General features: G+C 44.5%; 1 protein-coding gene across 1 annotated transcript in view; it reads left to right on the top strand.

The window, feature by feature from the left end:
• The window catches only part of cfap299 (cilia and flagella associated protein 299), a 792,024-nt gene extending 773,027 nt beyond the window's left edge, over positions 1 to 18,997 (top strand). Inside the window, exons 5-6 of the mRNA XM_038791783.1 lie at positions 13,066 to 13,195; positions 18,791 to 18,997. Of these exons, the coding sequence (XP_038647711.1) occupies positions 13,066 to 13,195; positions 18,791 to 18,886 (226 nt within the window). The 3' untranslated portion in view covers positions 18,887 to 18,997. The remainder of the gene's footprint in view (positions 1 to 13,065; positions 13,196 to 18,790) is intronic.
• The last annotated feature ends 243 nt before the right edge of the window (positions 18,998 to 19,240 follow it).

Genomic DNA, 19,240 nt, shown 5'->3' with positions numbered 1-19,240 from the left:
TTCCTTAAGTGTCTTGGGGCAAGGTTGACAGTACCGCATTGTTCAAGAGCAGGAATGGGGGAAGGTGGTAGACAATTGGCAGCAATATGGCAACTGACCAGAACTTTCATAATTGTAGCAGTCCTCCCTTGCTTAATGTTTTACTTCATAAGGAAGTCCATCAACATCTTGACATTACTGATCTACCAAAATCCCAATGATCATCCACCGATAGTTTTATTTCATGCATATCCCTCATCTGCCATTCCTACTTTCAAAATGTGTTGCGTGAGTTACGTGCTACTATGAGTATGGTTGCGGTTTTTAATAGCCAGTTTTGTGGTCACTTCAAATTGTTTGTTGGGAGCAGCTTCTCTAAATAGAACACACAATTGTCTCATTTCATCTATCAATCGCTCATAGGTATTTAATTAGTGAATTTTAGGTCTTTTTCATCTCTGATGTTTTCAATTACCGTTGATCAAAAATGCATGGTCTCCGAGCAACCAAGTTTGATTGGTCAAACCATTCATGTCTCAGTCACCCACCCAGTGCAGGCCCATCCCTTGTGTTCAGAACTGAAACAGTAAGGTTGGCTACTACAGCAAACCCGAGAATGGTTCAGCAGCAGCCATGACAGTCGTGGTCAGCCAATATTAGCCAGAATGCCTCCAGGCCTGGGGATCATTGGGGAGGTCTTAATGTGAAATTGGTACTTATCTTTACAGGCTTCCTTTGCGTTGTCTAAAAAGGCTCAAAGTGGAAGGCGAGCTCTCTCTTATAAGCATATGAAAATGAAAAAATGGAAGACAAGAAGAAGCAAGCTGATTAATTTGGTATTTTGACCCCAAATGGTTTCCAGCCACCATGGGCAGCAGGGTAGCATAATTGCTTCACAGCTCCAGGGTCCCAGGTTCGATTCCGGCTTGGGTCACTGTCTGTGCAAAGTCTGCACATCCTCCCTGTGTGTGCGTGGGTTTCCTCCGGGTGCTCCGGTTTCCTCCCACAGTCCAAAGATGTGCAGGTTAGGTGGATTGGCCATGATAAATTGTCCTTAGTATCCAAAATTGCCCTTAGTGTTGGGTGGGGTTACTGGGTTATGGGGATAGGGTGGAGGTGTTGACATTGGGTAGGGTGCTCTTTCCAAGAGCTGGTGCAGACTCGATGGGCCGAATGGCCTCCTTCTACACTGTAAATTCTATGATAGAAAACAGCCATTTAATCTCCTCAGAGCCGAAAACAGCCTTAACCAGGAACTTGTCCAGTCCTTTTTAGATGTTTGTATCATCCCTTCTGTTTGGTGAAGGAACAGGGAAATGAAGTGGGAGGGTCAGGACAGATTTTTGGAGATGTGCACCCCTAGGAATTTGAAACTGCTAACCATCTCCACCTCGGCCCCGTTGATGCTGACAGGGGTGTGTACAGTACTTTGCTTCCTGAAGTCAATGACCAGCTCTTTAATTTTGCTGGCATTGAGGGAGAGATTGTTGTCGTTACACCACTCCACTAGGTTCTCTATCTCCCTCCTGTATTCTGACTCGTCGTTATTCGAGATCCAGCCCACTATGGTCGTATCGTCAGCAAACTTGTAGATGGAGTTGGAACCAAGTTTTGCCACACAGTCGTGTGTGTACAGGGAGTAGAGTAAGGGGCTAAGTACGCTGCCTTGCGGGGCCCCGGTGTTGAGGACTATTGTGGAGGAGGTGTTGTTGTTCATTCTTACTTATTGTGGTCTGTTGATCAGAAAATCGAGGATCCAGTTGCAGAGTGGAGAGCCAAGTCCTAGGTTTTGGAGCTTTGATATGAGCTTGGCTGGCATTATGGTGTTGAAGGCTGTAGTCAATAAATAGAAGTCTGATGTAAGAGTCCTTGTTTTCAAGATGCTCTAGGGATGAGTGTAGGGCCAGGGAAATGGTGTCTGATGTGGACCGGTTGCAACGGTATGCGAATTGCAGTGGATCAAGGCGTTCTGGGAGTATGGAGGTGATGCGCTTCATGATCAACCTCTCGAAGCACTTCATTACGACTGAAGTCAGGGCCACCGGACGGTAGTCATTGAGGCACGTTGCCTGGTTCTTCTTTGGTACCGGTATGATGGTGGTCTTCTTGAAGCAGGTGGGGACCTCGGAGTGGAGTAGGGACAGGTTAAAGATGTCTGTGAATACCTCTGCCAGCTGGCAAAGCTGGAATAGGCAAAGGAGTGGGTCTGGCTTAAATTCCATCACAGCCTGAACAGGCCAAATGGACTCCTCCTGTACCATAATCATTTCTATTCATTGATTCTGTTTCAGCCCGACCTGCCCAGTGAAAACTGGGTGGACAAACAGTTAAACTTACCACGTCACTTACCCATCCTCGAGTTCCTGAGGATCGGACCTAACATGATCTTCACATGTATTCATGAGCAGGTACCAAGGCCAAAGGCCCAAAGACTGCTCCGGTCCAGATGGTGTAATCAAGACCTATTTACAACTTGTACCAGGTGACTTGCTCAGGAAATGGAAGTGGGTGTCCCAGACTAGCCCATTGAGGAAGGGATTGAGGCCAGAAGAGATAAATCCTCCTATAATTTGCATGTAGGACTAGGAAGAGGAGTGCTCACTACCCTATAAAGAAAGGATAGGCTTCCCTGTCATGATTTGCCTCCACCAATCACAAGGACCACTTCCGACTTCTCTACATAAATAAAGCCCTTCATTATAATGTCACGATGTGAAGATGCTGGCGTTGGACAGGGGTGAGCACAGTAAGACGTCTTACAACACCAGGTTTAGGTCAATATATATGTTTCTGGAACCCACCTCTTCATTCACCCGAGGAAGGAGCTGAGCTCCAAAAGCTAGTGATTCGAAACAAATCTGTTGCACCTGGTGTTGTCCGACTTCTTACCATTATAATATCACTCCAGTAAATCTCTTCTGAATCCTCTCCAAGGCTTTGACGTCCTATGTGTGGTGCCCAGAATAGGACATAATACTCCAGTTGGGATTTAACAGTGTTTCATAAATGTCTGGCATAGCATCCTTGTATTCAACCAGGGTCAGTGTTAGCTTTCTCACATTTCAGACAGAAGGTTGTGGTTTCAAGTCCCACACCAAGCATTAAATTCCAGGCTGACAGAGTGCAATACTGAGCAAGTGCTGTACTATTGCCCGTGTTGTCTTTTGAATGATACATTCCCTTTCAAGTGAATGTGAAAGATTCTGTGGCACTATTTTGAAAAAGAGTGGGGGGGGGGGGGGGGGGGGGGATCGCCAGTGCCATGGCCAATATTTATCTCTCAATTGGCATTTATTGAAGTGACATGGGAGTGTCCCTTTCAGAAAGGTTTTTGTCTAATCACATGGCTTCAGTGATGTCATTGTGTGGGTGGAGCTGGGTTGTGGCTCTATGAGCTGTTTTCACTTTTGCTTTCAGTTTTGACTGCTATCAACTCAGACAGGAGAAATAAGTGTTTTGGCCTGTCTCACTCTATTTTCAATTTAAATATCAGTTCCAGTAAAAATCACCTTGGTGGTGGCTTTAGATAGTTTGCTTGCTGGAAGGGTTTAAACCTGCTGGTGAGACGGGGTCAGAGTCTCAGGGAAAGCCAGTCTGATTCAAGTGAGAATGCAGAGTGCTGGGCCACGCCCATGAAAAGGGGTTTTTGGTTTATGGGATTTTGTATTTGAATTGGAACAGTTAAGGGGGAATTCATTAAATGTTATACATATATTACTGTAGCTGTGGGCTATCGTTATGTTTGTAATTGATAAAAATTCTTGCTGTGTGTTTATATAAATGTTAACTTAGAATAGTTCTTGGAATAAAACATATTTTGATTAAAGTTATGATGTGAAGATGGCGGCGTTGGACTGGGGTGAGCACAGTAAGAAGTCTTACAACACCAGGTTAAAGTCCAACAGGTTTGTTTCGAATCACTAGCTTTCGGAGTGCAGCACCTTCCTCAGGTGAATCTTTAGACCTAACCCGATCTCATGAAATGTCGTGATGTAAATACTGCCCATTGTGGCGGGATCACGCTTTGGCAAGTCTACATACTGGGCGATTCAGCTACTCTGACTTTAATATGCAGATTCCCGAGGAAAGGGGTCCTAACCGCTTCGCTTCGGAGAACTTGGGTGAGTGCTGTTCAGTACTGGGGCTGGATTCTCCGACCCCCCCGCCGGGTTGGAGAATCGCCGGGGGGCGGCGTGAATCCCGTCCCCCAGCGGGAATGGCGCCGCGCCTGTCAGCGCCCCCCCCCCCCCCACAGCGATTCTCCGGCCTGCGATGGGCCGAAGTCCCGCTGCTGTAATGCCGGTTCAGCCGGCGTGAATCAAGACACCTCCCTTACCGGTGGGACTGGCGGGCTCTGGGGTCCTGGGGAGGGCATGGGGTGATCTGGCCCCAGGGGGTGCCCCCACGGTGGCCTGGCCCACGGTTGGGACCCACCGATCGGCGGGCGGGCCTGTGCCGTGGGGCACTCTTTTCCTTCCACGTTGGCCATAGCCTTCACGATGGCCGATGCGGAAGTGACCCCCTTCCCCTGCGCATGGATGACGTCAGCAGCTGCTGACGCTCCGGCGCATGCGCGGACTTCCGCCGGCCGGCGAAGTCCCTTTGCCCCTGGCTGGCATGGTGTCAAAGGCCTTTCCCTCAGGCCGGCGGAGCGCCAACCACTCCGGTGTGGGCCTAGCCCCTCAATGTTAGGGCTTGGCCCCGAAAGGTGCGGAGAAATCCGCACCTTTGGGGCGGCCCGACGCCGGAGTGGTTCACGCCACTCCATCCCGCCGCGACCCCCCGCCCCGCCGAGTAGGGGAGAATCCAGCACTTGGTCTTCACAAATGGGTACCAGGCAGAACAGCGCTCGTGGGGTCTCTCAGAGGATTGGAGGCCCCAAGGTGCATGCTCTTTAGGAAGGATGGTGCCCTGGCACTGTTTCTGCCACCTAAGCACCCTGGCAGTGCCATCCTGGCACCCTGGCAGTGCCACCTGGGTGCTAGCCTGGCACTGCCAAGCTGCCTATGTGGCACTGTGAGGTGGCGGGGGTACTGCCAGGGTACCTGGTTGGCGATGCCAAGCTGACATTTTTCACATAGTGCCGATCATGCCAGTGGTGCCCCGCACAGTGTCGAGGGCGTCCAGGGTTCCCGGGGACCCAGAGATCGGGACGCCATTTAATAATGGCGTCCCGATCGCTCTCTACACTGAGGTGTTCCAGCGAGCAGAGCTCCTCAGTGTAGAATATGGGGCTGTATCTGGCCTTGGCCGTGTGTTCCCTGCTGAGGTCCCCTATCTAACCTGAGTATCGTTCGATAGCGTTGTGTTTCTTGGTACTGTGAGTGCCAGGGAAATTTCAGATAAAAGCACTCGCTGTGGGACTTTGTTCCTATTTAGTTAAATTGCGTCCTGAATGAATGGGGAGTAATTTGGTTAACCGGAATTCTATACATGGAATCAGAATCATGTTTGGATTGGATTCAGCCATTTTTCTGAATGTCTTATGTGGAATGTCTGAACTGTTTCTTGACATGACAGTTACAGTTATCAATTCCCATCCAACATACCCAGCCAAAAAATGGTTGGCCAGATACCATTGAAAATAATAGAAATTCCTCAAATTCATCAGAGTGAAATAGTTAACCTTTCGAGGTCAGATTCTGAGTGTAATTTTGTATGTAATTTTTATTTATGAACCAAAACCTAGATGTTTCACTGCACCCTGGAGTTTGAAAAACAAAACATCAGTTGCTGCTACATACCTTTGCCCCAGTCCATACCTGGGCTGGTTTAGCACAGGGCTAAAGAGCTGGCTTTTAAAGCAACCAAAGCAGGCCAGCAGCACGATTCAATTACCGTACTAGCCTCCCCGAACAGGCGCCGGAATGTGGCGACTAGGGGCTTTTCACAGTAACTTAATTTGAAGCCTACTTGTGACAATAAGCAATTTTCATTTCATTTCATTTCGTATGTATTATAAATATTTTCCATATTGGAAGATACATGGCAAACAAAATTGTTGTATGTACGATGTGCAAATGAAAAGCTACTCCAATAAGTCGGTTTGTTTTTTAAAATATCACAATGAATGAGTTGCTGATACAGAACAAGAAATTCTCAAATTTGTTAAGTTCACTGATCTCAGCTGAGCTTACAGTGAGAATGTTAATAATTAGCTTAAAAAAATACTGGCCCTAAGAGAGGAGAGAACTTTAGTCAATGTTCTTGATTGTTATCCACTAATTTCTTCTGGTTGTTGTGTGCATTCTTAGGTTTGTGAACATTGGATGAGGGTGGCACTCTGGAGTCTTCCAAAATTATATACATGTCACATTAACTGTTAGTCCAGCAAATGAAGAATAGATACTCACATGAGGTACACACACCACCATGAGTCAGCAGCTCTGGGAAATAGAGAGAGGGCAAGTACAAAATAATCCGGGTAACTTCAATTTACCAGGTGCAAAACCCATCGGATCATCTGGAGCATGGCTTTACTTCCCAATATTACTTTTCTTCATCAGTGAAGACTAACATTGAGTTGAACCCACTCTCGCCATTCTACTGAATGGCAAATTAGCTTAAAATTGCCCCCAAAAGTGACTTTTATGATGATAGTTCTCATTAGAATCAATAACAATAACATGACAAACAATATTTAAATTCAAACTGAAATCTTCAGACAGCTTTGTGTTTCAGGATGGGGGAAAGAGTTAAAACAAATCAGAGTCTAGGGAATTAGACCTCACCGCTATTCAACAAGAGTATAAAACCTGGAGACAACATGTGCTATATGATTTCAAGAGCTTAACATTTTAAACCTCCAAACCTTCTTTAACCACATTACAATATTTCCAAAGTGTGGTGTTAATGATTCCAAAATTTGTCCATAGTGAATCTTTGATGCAAACAGCTGCCAGTGGCAAACACATGTTGCTGCACTTTAGTGGACCAATGTGGCTTGCTATGTTCTGCACATGTAACAGACATCAAAGCCATGGGCTGTTTGCAACAGAATGTTCTGAAGACGATCTACCTCAGTTACTGAATATTTCTCGGTGTTTAACAGGGAATGCCTGCCAACAATTGCAGAAATTATTCATTCTAGGTTCTGGTAAGCGTTTCATCCCCAGGTATTTTTATTTATGAACCAAAACCTAGATGTTTCACTGCACCCTGGAGTTTGAAAAACAAAACATCAGTTGCTGTTACATACCTTTGCCCCAGTCCATACTTTTGACCCAGTACAATTCATTCCTTTTTCCAGAACCCAATACTCCAATCGGGACTGACACAAAGATTTCTGCAAATGCCAACTCAACTCGGTAACTGAACCAATAGTTTAACCTGTCTTAAAGCCCCAGAGTCCATGCGAATATATTTAATTTCATATTATGGTCATAAGAATAAAGGAAGATTTTAACACTGCCTGCCCTGCAGAAGCCAGGCATTAGAGAGTTACAGTCGATTGTGGGGGTCATTCATTGACGACATATACCAATCCCATAGGCTATAATTTTGGCCTGCTCCTGTGAGCAGCTGAGAAGAATCCCTGGTGGAAACTAGCAGCATTTTTCTTTCAATATGTAGAAAGGGTATTAATAACTCTATCTGGGCCCAACTGCTGTTTTAACTAGAGGCCTATGCAGAAAAGTCATTATGGTTTTCGACCACATCAACATACAGGGGCCAATATAAACCCAATTTTTTTTTAAACATTCCTTGTAGGGCCTGGAGGAGATGAAGTTCTCCCTCTGGGAGGCCCTACCAAGTATTATCCTCTCCTGCATGGGCTCCCCCACAACGCCTAAATCACGACGACCTCTGGAAACCTCTCTGTCAGTGTTTTACTTAATTACCACAAATCATTCCTTTGGTAGGGTCTCCTCCCTGACAAGCTGCCACGTTTAGGTAGGAAACTGACTGGTCGTACGCAAAGGAAGTCTATCATCTCAATGTTCTCTGCTTCAGAACTTATTTGTGTCTACTATGATGGCTTACCTTTTTTTTCTGTTGGTACTGCTTTCAGGTCAAGGGTCACCAGGTCACATGAACCAGTGCATCGTTTTAACCAAGAAAATACAGTTGATTCCTTTACAATTGATGCAAACTCTTAAAAGGTCTTTCCAAACATTCTTAAAAAATTACAGATTCACTAGAATTTTTTTTTTATTACAATTTTTCCTTACTATACTTCTTCCTGGTCAAAGGTCATCACCCTGGGCATTTTTCCTTTTTAACAATTAGATTTACAGCATTTTCAGGTCAGAGCACAAAGAGAAAAAATAGACAGAATTGAATCATGGAGCTCACACAATTTTCTGTTCATTTAAATTAATAAATTGAAAATTAGGTGGGTTCCATTTTAAGTTCCATTTTAAGACTTTGTACTCTGTACACAGTGCTTAGACAATCCCAAGCACTGTATGTGCAATCTGCCCAATATTTTTAAGAGAACAGGGAAAATCTTGGAAAGGACAATTGTTCAGTTAGCCATGCATTCTGCAGCTAATCTGAAATGTAATAATATGAGCATCTCACATTTTTATTTCAATATTGTAGTGGAAGAAAGATTCTCCAGATAATTGCATGCCTAATCCATGTGCAGAATTCCAATGCTCCAACCACTTTCTACTCATTGTACAGAAATCCTGGTCCAAGCATAATACTCAGATGTAAAATTCTGATCCAAACAGAAAATGTGCTGCTTATAATGCACAACATACTTCTGATAGTCATCCTAGTTGCTGTCACGCTTGAGCAAGAATCCTTAGCATTTTCCACATTTTTGTTCCTGTGTCAAAAAATATGTTTTTCTTAGCTGTTTCTATGGTTCTTAAGCCATAGAGGAAAACTGGAAGATCAAAACAAAGTTAAAAAATAATGGAGGGACACATCAGATCATTCAGCATTCAAAAGTGAAATAAGGCAGGTGTAACCGTTAGCTAGAATCAAGGTAGTGGAAAATCTCACTCAAAATGTTACATTATTTTTCACTTTAGAATGTTGAACACTATGTTGGACATTGCCAACATATTCTATTTTTATTTCTGTATTGCACTAAATGCAATGACCTGGATTTTGCTTCCAATGGCAAAGAACCACCTTAGTTGATCACCTTGCTGACAATTGCCCACAGGCTTCTTGAAGGGCTTGTGAGCAGAGATTTCCTCAAATCTGGAAATTTTTCCAGCATGGTGCTCTTACAGGGAATCTGTGGCATGTGTTTGCAGGAAAAGCAACAGTGGGGCTCTTCTGCTAATCATCAACAACAACTTATATTTAATTACCACTTTTAATGTAATAAAATGCTCCATGGTGCTTCAGCCTGATTTATGAATGCTCACACGCAACTTCAAACCAAGAAGCATAAAGCAAGAAATATCAATTTAATTTAAGCAATGTGACAGAATGCAAAAGAAAGATTGGGAAATATATATGTTATTAGGGACGAGAGATGAAAGAGATGGATGTAATTTCTAAAAAAAATCTGCAACATAGGACATGATTCAACGGCCTCGTCATCTCCAATTTGGGGTCGGGATGAGGCCATTGAATCTCACGAGAGGCCTGTCACAAGATCTACAACGCTCAAAATGTCACACAGGATCTCGCAAAACATTACCATCTGGATCTCTCCCTCACTGGGCCTGATCCTTAATTGGATGTCGAATATGCTGGCTGCCATCAATTGGCTTTTCCCTTTAAAAATCCAGTTGGGCGAATCTGGAACATGCCATATATAGCCAGGACTCAGAACCAGTTCCAAATTTGGATTCCCGAACACGGAATGAAAATTCAGCCTAAGTTGTTGCTGTTAAATCTTCGTCATTATAATGGCAACACTGATCGCCTCGCCATTATTTTCTTAGCAAATTCCAAAGTCATTGTGGTAAAACAATTTCTGGAATCATTTGAATCTTACAGCACAGAAGGAGGCCAAGTTTCTTAAATCTGTCCCCTCTGGTTACTGACTCTCCTTCCAGTGGAAGCTGCTCCTCATATAATAATAATAATAATTTTTATTATTATCACAAGTAGGTTTACACTAACACTGCAATGAAGTTACTGTGAACATCCCTTAGTCACCATACTACGCCGCTTGTTCGGGTACAATGAGGGAGAATTCAGAATGTCCAATTCACCGAACAGCACGTCTTTCAGGACTTGTGGGAGGAAACCAGAGCACCTGGAGGAATCCTATGCAGACACGGGGAGAACGTGCAGACTCCGCACAGACAGTGACCCAAGCGGGAATCGAACCTGAGACCCTGGCGCTATGAAGCAACACCTCCAACCACTGTGCTACCACGACACCCATATTTTTCTCTCCACTGTCTTTATCAAAACTGTTCATCGAGTTCTGAGCTAGTTACATTTATTGGTGTTTGTAAAACTCAGGATTCAACTTGTCCTGGCAAAATTATACTGTCTGCAAGTGTAATTTGCTTGGGATGTAGGCATTGCTGGCAATGCAGACGTTTACTGGCTATCAATAGTTTCCCCGAGGAGGCAGCGGTGAACCTTCTTCTTGAATTGCTGCATTACGTAATACATTCTTTGTTGCAGTTTTTTTGCAAGTGAGCAGCTTGATATGTCACCTCAGTGGGCAATTAGAGTCAGCCACTTGGTGTAGGACCACGGTCACAGGCCACACTGGGGAAGGATAGCAGATTTCCTTCCCGAAAACCTAGTAGTGAACCAGTTAGTTTTAATAACAAACCTGCAATATAGATGTTTACAGCATGGAAACAGGCCCTTCGGCCCAGCTTGTACATGCCGAATATCATGGACACTTTTGTATCATCAATAATCCAATTGGGGCCAGACAGACATTTCTGTGTCATGGAATGTAACAGCAATCCCATTTTCAGAAGGTTACTTTATAGTTCAAATCAACTGTTAAGAGTGGCAGTCTTGTACAAAGGAACAGTGCTGTCATATCATTCCAGCATCTGGCATCACCGGATGGATCATGAACTCAGTTGTATTTTGAGCATAATAAAGCAAATAGTTCCAGAAACGTTTTAATTGATCCAACATTTCTTTTAGGCAATAAAATCTTTATTTAACTGGTGGGGGTGCGTTACTCAATTGGCAAAAACGTTTGTTATGGCCAAAGCCCAAGCCATAAACATTGAGCAAAATAAGCATTGAGTTTAAGTTCTTGGTAAAGAACAGAATAGGAATGACGTTTTTAATGTTATTTTGAGGTCTGATTTTAATAAGATGCAGGCACCTCTAATTAGTTCCAGTGCAGTATTAATTTATTTTTGAGGTAGTTTGGCCCCTCATTTTTTTAAATCACCAAATGTTATTCAGCTGAAGGGCTTGACAAGTGATTTATTCCCAGAGCTATCAACATTGCACAACTCCTAGGTGTGAGATTTTCATTCACATACCTGAGGCATTGTCTCACACCAAAACATAAACATGTTAAAAGCATCAAGCGTCAGATAGGCACCAACAGTGAATTTGGATGAACAAATCTGTCTGTTTAATCCAAGTTTGCTGTGCCATTACTGCTGTTGCAGCTTTTCAGAGTCACTTTAGAATGGCTGAGGCGGATGTTAGAGCGATTGAGTTTTATATCCTGGTAGCTACAGGAAAAAGTACTCTTAACTCACACCTTCCCAAAACTGCATTAAAAAAATAAGCTTGACACCAAGTATGATGGGCGTTAGCTGTAGTATGGAAACAATGCAGTGAAGTTCTGTGTGAAAAGCTGAATCTTTAAAGCTAAAATGAACTCTGGTAACCTGCTTCACTAGTATTCTTGTATCAGTGGCTGAGAAGAACTGACAGTCTTACTGAAAGCCACAGTATGAGCAGGAGTGAGCAAAGCTCTATGTTTGCATCGGAGTAATATGTGCAGCCAAAAAATATTCACAAACAAATCTCTTATATTGTGTGTGAAAAAGAACCACAACTCCATCCTTCTGTAATGATATGTACATAGACAAGTGAGTGAAGGGTTAATTATTACATATCTGTGTAATTCAAACACTAGAGGGCACCATCACTTCTTTGTACATAAATCAGACCTCAGGGAATGCTGGGTAGTGTTAGTGAAGGAGAAAGCAAGAGAACAGCTCTTGGTGGAGATTAGGTTAGATAAAGTTAACACGAGGTTAGATCATAATATTATTAGTGACTATTTAGATTATTGATTACTGCTAGACAGATTCAATATTACTTTATTATTAACTATAGCTCAGTAGCATGTGCGAACTTCATTTAATTAATCGTTATGCAATAAGTTAGTTTAGTTTCAATCTAATGATTGGCAGATTCTTTGTTATCAACACAATGGACCATTCTGGAAGAAAAGACAAAGAACACAATATGTTACCACCGAGTGTTATATAACACCTTCAATGTGATATAAATAAATATCTAATATTTCTCTTGCCATTCTCCATTTTTTGCTTATTTTGCATTCCCTTTCATCTACTTTTCATTCACTTGTTTTTTTTTCAATCTGTTTCTTTCGTTTATATTCTTTAAGCAATCCACTGATTTAAGTAATCCACTGAAGCAAGTGTCATGTCCATGGTTTTAATTTGATTTCCTGCACTGGAGAGCAATGGCATGCTAGTCAGATGGAGCTATCCGTGAATACCCAGTGGCAGAGCAGGACCTTATTCATTCCATTGCACCTGACATTTTGACAGAAGACTGACATGAATATCAGGAAAGCCTTGTCTCCATAGCAAATCTCTTGCTTTCTCTCTCTCATGTACACTCACTGTGCAGTAAAACAACATAAACTAACACCGGATTTATCAGCACAGTGCAGGATTAGCGCACCATCGTGAGGCAGAAGGGCAGGACTTCACAAAACCATGAGTGCAGTTAATGCTCAGTGCAGAAGAGTTTTTAGGTCTGTCCTTTCTGTTCTTGGAATGGCTGTGATAAAGAAGAGTGCATGGATTCTCCTTCCCTTCCATCAAACTGCATTGCTGAACTGCTGTTCACCACTTCAGGCTATGCCTGTGTCCATTAAAGCACATGTGTGCTTTCCAAATTTCACACGGTCAGCAAAGACACACTTGAATGATGAATTGTACCTCTGCTTACTCATTTCCAATTATTTTCCGGCAGCTTCTACAATTGGGACACTCAGAGCTGCACATGCAATTCGAGCCCGTATTACCAAGTGATCACAGAAAATGCCTCTGGGCTCCTTTTCAAAAGCAAAAGAGATCGAAAAACAGTGCATGTGGACCCAAAGGTAAAAGTTTGATTTTCTAGTCCTCTCCAGTCCCTTGTAAATCTTGTCAATCCTTATTCTCTGATGCACAAATAATATTTTGAAAATCTGTCAAAATTACGTCCAAAAGAAACAAAATAGAATATGCTGGAGCCATTCAGCTCGTCAGACAGCAACAATGAAGGGAATAGATGAGTTAATGGGCTGAATTTTCTCAACCCATTGGAGACGGGCTGGATCCACAGGCACTACTGAGGCCTTCTGTGCCCCTGGGCAGCACAGGAACTAGGGTGCCTCATTGATCCTTCAAATCACATTTCAGTTTAATGTTTTAAGTTTCATTTTTGATTTGTTTTTGTTTAAGGAGATATCGCTTTAAGGGCTGTCCCTTTTAATTTGTCCCTCAGTTTATTTAATTTAGTTTATTTGGTATAAATAATAGGTGGAGACAGGCTGGAAGATGGCAGGGCTGACCATTAGGTGGGGGAAGGTGCTGAGGGGGGAGCCCAAAGTTCTCCCACCACCATGGCATATGACCAACTGCGTGATCCTTATTGGGCAGCTGCCCAATTGAGTCACTGAGGGTCATTTGTTGCCACACCCAAGGTGCCCAACTGTCCTATATTTTAAGGAATTGCCACCTTTCTTTGACTGTTTTCTGTCATCCCTTGAGGCATGCCTTTTGTCCTTTATTTCTCAGAGAGTCTCTTCCCATAAGGAAAAAAACAGTTCGGACCATTCTTCTTATTTCCCTATTTTATTGTTTTTTCCTTCTTTTGCCTCTGACTTATTTGTGAGCATGTATACTGTGGCACCTTGGCAATGAGATGCCCTCTCCCTCACACTGCAGCCTAAAGAGTAGCCACCACTAGTAGTGGTGCTGCCGAAGCTGCAGAGCTACAAGGGCCACTGATTGTGCCAGCAGCTCTGGGGAGCTGACTGTCATCATCAATTGGATGGCAATGCCAGCAGAGGCTGCTTAATCAGCCACCGCTGACATAATGCCCCCCCCCCCCCCCTCAGGTCCCACCGCTTACCAGAATGGGGTCTGCTGCCTCCTTTGGCGCCCATCAGCTCACAACAGAAAAATTCAGCCCAATGTTTCAATTTCCAGCATTTTCTGGTTTTATTTCAGATTTTTAGTATCTGCAAGTTGTTTTGCTTTTCAATTAAATATAAAGGTTCATGCAAGGCTATCTCTAAAATAGCAATTTTTCTATGATGAGACGTGGAACTCATTAAACCTGAATAATAATAATAATCTTTATTTGTGGCCTAAGTAGGCTCACATTAACACTGCAATGAAGTTACTGTGAAAATTCCCTGGTCACCACATTCATGTGCCTGTGCGGGTACACAGAGGGAGAATTCAGAATGTCCAAATGACCTAACAGCACGTCTTTCGGGACTTGTGGGAAGAGACCGGAGCACCCGGAGGAAACCCACACAGACACTGGGGGAACGTGCAGATTCCGCACAAACGGTAACCCAAGCCGTGAATCGAACCCGGGTCCCTGGCACTGTAAAGTTACTGTGCTAAAAGCAGTGCTATCATGCCGCCCAATGTACATCAATTACTAGCAATGTAGTAATGTATTGATAAAAATATATATTAATAGTTTTACAGCAAAGAGCAATTACCATGACATTCTGCTGACTGCTGTTTGGCGCTGGTGAACAAGGTAACAAGCCAGGGCAGTACAGTGGTGCAGTGGGTTAGCCCTGCTGCCTCACGTTGCCGAGGTCCCAGGTTCGATCCCGGCTCTGGGTCACTGTCCGTGTGGAGTTTGCACATTCTCCCCGTGTCTGCGTGGGTTTCACCCCCACATCCCAAAGATGTGCAGGATAGTTGGATTAGCCACGCTAAATTGCCCCTTAATTGGAAAAAATTAATTGGGTATTCTAAATTTATTTTAAAAAAGCAAAAATATAAAAAAATAAACAAGGTATCAAGCTAAATCCATGGAATGAGGTAGAGTGATTTTTTTTTCTCACCTCCCAAACAAATATTATTTTGTAAACCACTTTGTTGTCTAAAAATATGGTGATTCCTTGGGTTTTAGGGAAGGTTGGTAATGAGGCAGGTGTTGGAGTCCCAGGCGGGGAGGAAAATGTCTTCCCATTGCCATGCAAATGGTCCATGGGGCAGCCAATTAAGAAAGTTAAGGGCCCATTAAGAGCCACTTCTCACCCCGCAGGCAGGTTACACATATCAGAGGGGCTGGCTGTGTGGGGAGAAAGTGATGTCAACTCTGACAGCCTCCCAATGAGTTCTTGGCACTGGGACTCCATTATGGTCATTCCATAGCTCACTGACATTGGCAGTGACAGCTGCACCACGACTAATGTGCTGTTGTAGGAATATAAACTCCACCCCATTCCCCCTCCAACCCTGATCACTGGAGCCTGTCTGCCAAACCTCAGTTCCTCAACAGAATTTACCTAATTCTTGAAGGCACCTCGACATCGACACACCCTTTCCTTCGTGCTCCAGCTTAACCAGCGGCTGCATTAGCAGTGGCACTGCTGAAGTGCCAGCCATCTGTTTGGGCCTCAATTAGAAAATGGCCTGACAATGATCTGTTAATTGGCCTGTGATGGCAAAATTACATTTTTGTTTGGACTCTGAAGTCAGGATGAAATGTAGGAACCTGCAGCATATTGAGAATATTCACCCACCAATTATTTTTGGTGAGCCAATCAATAAGTGGCCAGAGATGTGCTCATCGTCCAATAGATCATTGGTGACACATCGGTGGTTCCACTGTCTGTGGGAACTGCCAGTGCCTGAAAACAGAGAGAGGGTGTGGCCGTCTCACAATAGAAACGCCCTCTGAAGACCAGGTAAAAGCTTTGATTTGAAAACAATCTGGCTGTGAACATGGAGAGACATTCCTGCTGCTGGATGTTCAACAGCAGCAGTTGTGGCCCAGTAGCCATAGCACGTTCGATGGGGTCCATAGCAGCATGTCCCACCGTTCAACATTGGGAGCCTACTTTGAACATATTTGCATCTCATTATTGGACCCAGGCACAGGAATCATGCCCCGCCTTCCCATCACGGCAGCATGATGTCAGCACGACTTGTTTCAAAAGACATGCACCCAACAAGCACCTCTCCAAGGGAAGCACAGAGGTGAGCAGAGTGCTCGTAGAGTGGCTCTGCGGATTAAGGACCTGACTTGGAGGTACTGCCTCTAACTAAGAACCAGCCTTTGACACGGGAATACCGGCTCTGACTCAGGGTACAGGCTCAGACAAAGGGTTACCGACACTGACTGGGGGCGACCAACCTTTGACATGGGAATGCCAGCTCTGACTCAGGGTGACCAGCCTTTGACATCAGAGTAGCCAGGGTAACACTGGAGTGAGACTGACGTAACATTGGAAGGGTACCCAGGGGAGACTGGAGGGAAGATTCCAGGCTACCGGGAGATGTGCCCCACTAAAATCGGGATTTTCGATTGGGCAGAGAATAGCTCGCCAGCTGAAACCCGGGATTCGCACCAGGTATCAGACCTGTCACGAGTCTCCGGTCCTGCCTCACCAGCCCGACCAGGCTTCCCGCGCAGAGAAGACAGGAAAACGATTATTATGCAAAACCAGTGATGGGATAATCTTTTCCAGAAGCACAATATCTGTCTAGGAGACAGCCCTCCGACCATCTGCTCCCTCGGCAGTCCATGCTTCCACCTGATGTGCAGCAGATGTGTGGTGCTCACCAGAGAGTGATCCAGGAGCCAGATCGCTAACATAAAAAATATATTTAAAAAAAATAAATTTGGAGTGCCCAATTATATTTTTTTCCAATTAAGGGGCAATTTAGCGGGGCCAATCCGCCTAACCTGCACATCTTTGGTTTGTGGGGGTGAGACCAAGGCAGACATGGGGAGAATGAGCAAGCTCCACATGAACAGTGACCCAGGTCAGGAATTCGAACCCGGGTCCTCAGCACCGCAGTCCCAGTACTAACCACTGTGCCACATGCTGCCCTGCCTGATCACTAACATTACCTAGCAAGATGATAGTCTTTGAGATGGTGGATAGTGCAGGTGAAAGCAGTGCCAAGACTTTGGTCGCGGTCTTGGATGGCGGGAGGGGGGGGGGGGGGGGTGGTGACATGACCCTGGACGGCCTGGCCTCACCTGATAGGAATCCTGCATGACAAAAGACGTGGGCCGAGAATTTGGGAAGGACTGGTCTGTGGGAGAGGGGTTACTCACTTGCTATTGGGACATCTGCGTTGCATTGGACTCTCACGCATTTGGCACATGCCAAACTCCTTTCCAGTCACTGCCCTCTCCTTGGCTTCCCCTGTGAATTGTAAGGCCCTTTCCTCAGAGATGGTGCATCTGAGATGCCATCTCCCATCTTCTGGCGATAAGGGCCACTTTCTCCTTTGGGACATGGAAAGGCCCTAGAATTCGAGTTTTATGGTGGATTTGTGGCTGGTGGCATGTTTGTGCAAAGCTCCTGGCCAAAGAGGACAATGCATGTGTTGGGGGTTTGTGGAGTGTGGGTTGTAAGGGAGATGCAGGCAGGTTGTTGGCCGCTAACAGATTAGGGGCAAATGTAAGAAGTGAGGGACAAGGGCACAGGTGTGGTTACTCACCCGAGCTGATCGAAGGAGTTAATTCTTCTTCTTATGGTGTTGCAAACCGGTCCTCTTGGTGAGGCTGCCAGAACTCTCAGCCTCTGCTACCTCATCCCAGGCCTCGTTCAGTATAGCGGGCTTGAGTCTTCATCCCACCCTGGGGAAGAATGTGTCCCTCCTTTTATCAACAGCGTCCAGCAAGTGTTCAATGACAGCAACCAGGAACCTTGGTGCTGGTCTTCATGCAGCCATCTTCTTGGCTGGAATGACCGTTTGTGCTGAGTGGACTCGAAACGTGAATGCCGATCCCAGTGAATCAGATACCAGTGGGGCCGGAGCTCGGGCAGGCTGCATGCAGGCTGCGTGCATGGCATCAATTGCTCCTTAATGGTGTTCCTAGCGGCCGCGTGGATTTATCACGATTCTCACCAGCGGCAGCCCTTACTCTCCAGAACGGCGAATCCAGGCCAGTGTCTTTTTGGAAGACCAGTGTTAGAGCAATGTTCTATCCCCCAACGTTCTGAATCTACTCAGTAAATATATCTATGATGCACGATCAATTGCACGAAAGACTCAGATTGGTACAACTGTGGCTTTATTACAGTCAGATGCCTGGTCTCCTACTGCAGCTGGCAAAATGGCAGATCAGGAGGAGGACATGCATATTTATATGGCTCCTTGTGGGCGGAGCTAGCCAGCAGGGGCTACCGGCGAACCTGTAGTGCAGGTCCTACCTTACATCCCCTAATACAGATGCACAGTGGTTCACCACAATCTAGAAGCTCGTTGTTCTGGTCGGTTGGAGGCAGCAGTAAAAGAACCAGTGATATCTTTGATGGAGAACAGAGTTTTCCCCAACGAGATAGCACATCTCAGGGTGCCTCAACAAAACAACTTCTGATCCCTTCCTGTAACCGTTTAAAGAGTATTAAAAAGGAGATGTAAGTCAAAGAAAGTAGAACTTCAAAATAACATCCTCGCTAGTCGCATTTGTTTTTAACTTCATCTTTTTTTTTTGACAGGTCTCTCCTGGGGATAATACCACGCGAAGCTTAATTGAAACAAATCTTTATGTCCAAGTGGTTATTTATGACCACATCACAAGAAGAAAATCCTGATTATCTTTGAACAAAGACAGGATTATCTCCACATTACTGGTTCATGTTTTCACTCAAAGAATTGGTGAACAGTTGTAACAACTGCAGTGAACAAATAAAATAAATATATACAGATTTCATAAACATCCATCCTCTTTTATTTACATTAAATATACGAATTCCACTTTTTTGCTTCGAAGGCATTAACTTCCTGCTGCAGAAAGCCGTTTCCTACTTTGTGTGTTTACGCAATTTGCATTTAAAAATATTAACTATAAATACATGAAAAAATGGTCAAAGGCAATTGGGTTCAATGTTTTGGCTGTTGTGTGATAAGTCATACCATTTCCTATCTCCTCCCTGCCGTGCTTTGGT

This window comes from Scyliorhinus canicula, chromosome 3 (genome assembly GCF_902713615.1).
Source record: "Scyliorhinus canicula chromosome 3, sScyCan1.1, whole genome shotgun sequence".
In the NCBI taxonomy this organism is placed as follows: domain Eukaryota; kingdom Metazoa; phylum Chordata; class Chondrichthyes; order Carcharhiniformes; family Scyliorhinidae; genus Scyliorhinus; species Scyliorhinus canicula.
The sequence above is the reverse complement of the archived record's forward strand: the minus strand, read 5'-3'. Positions and strand labels throughout refer to the sequence as shown.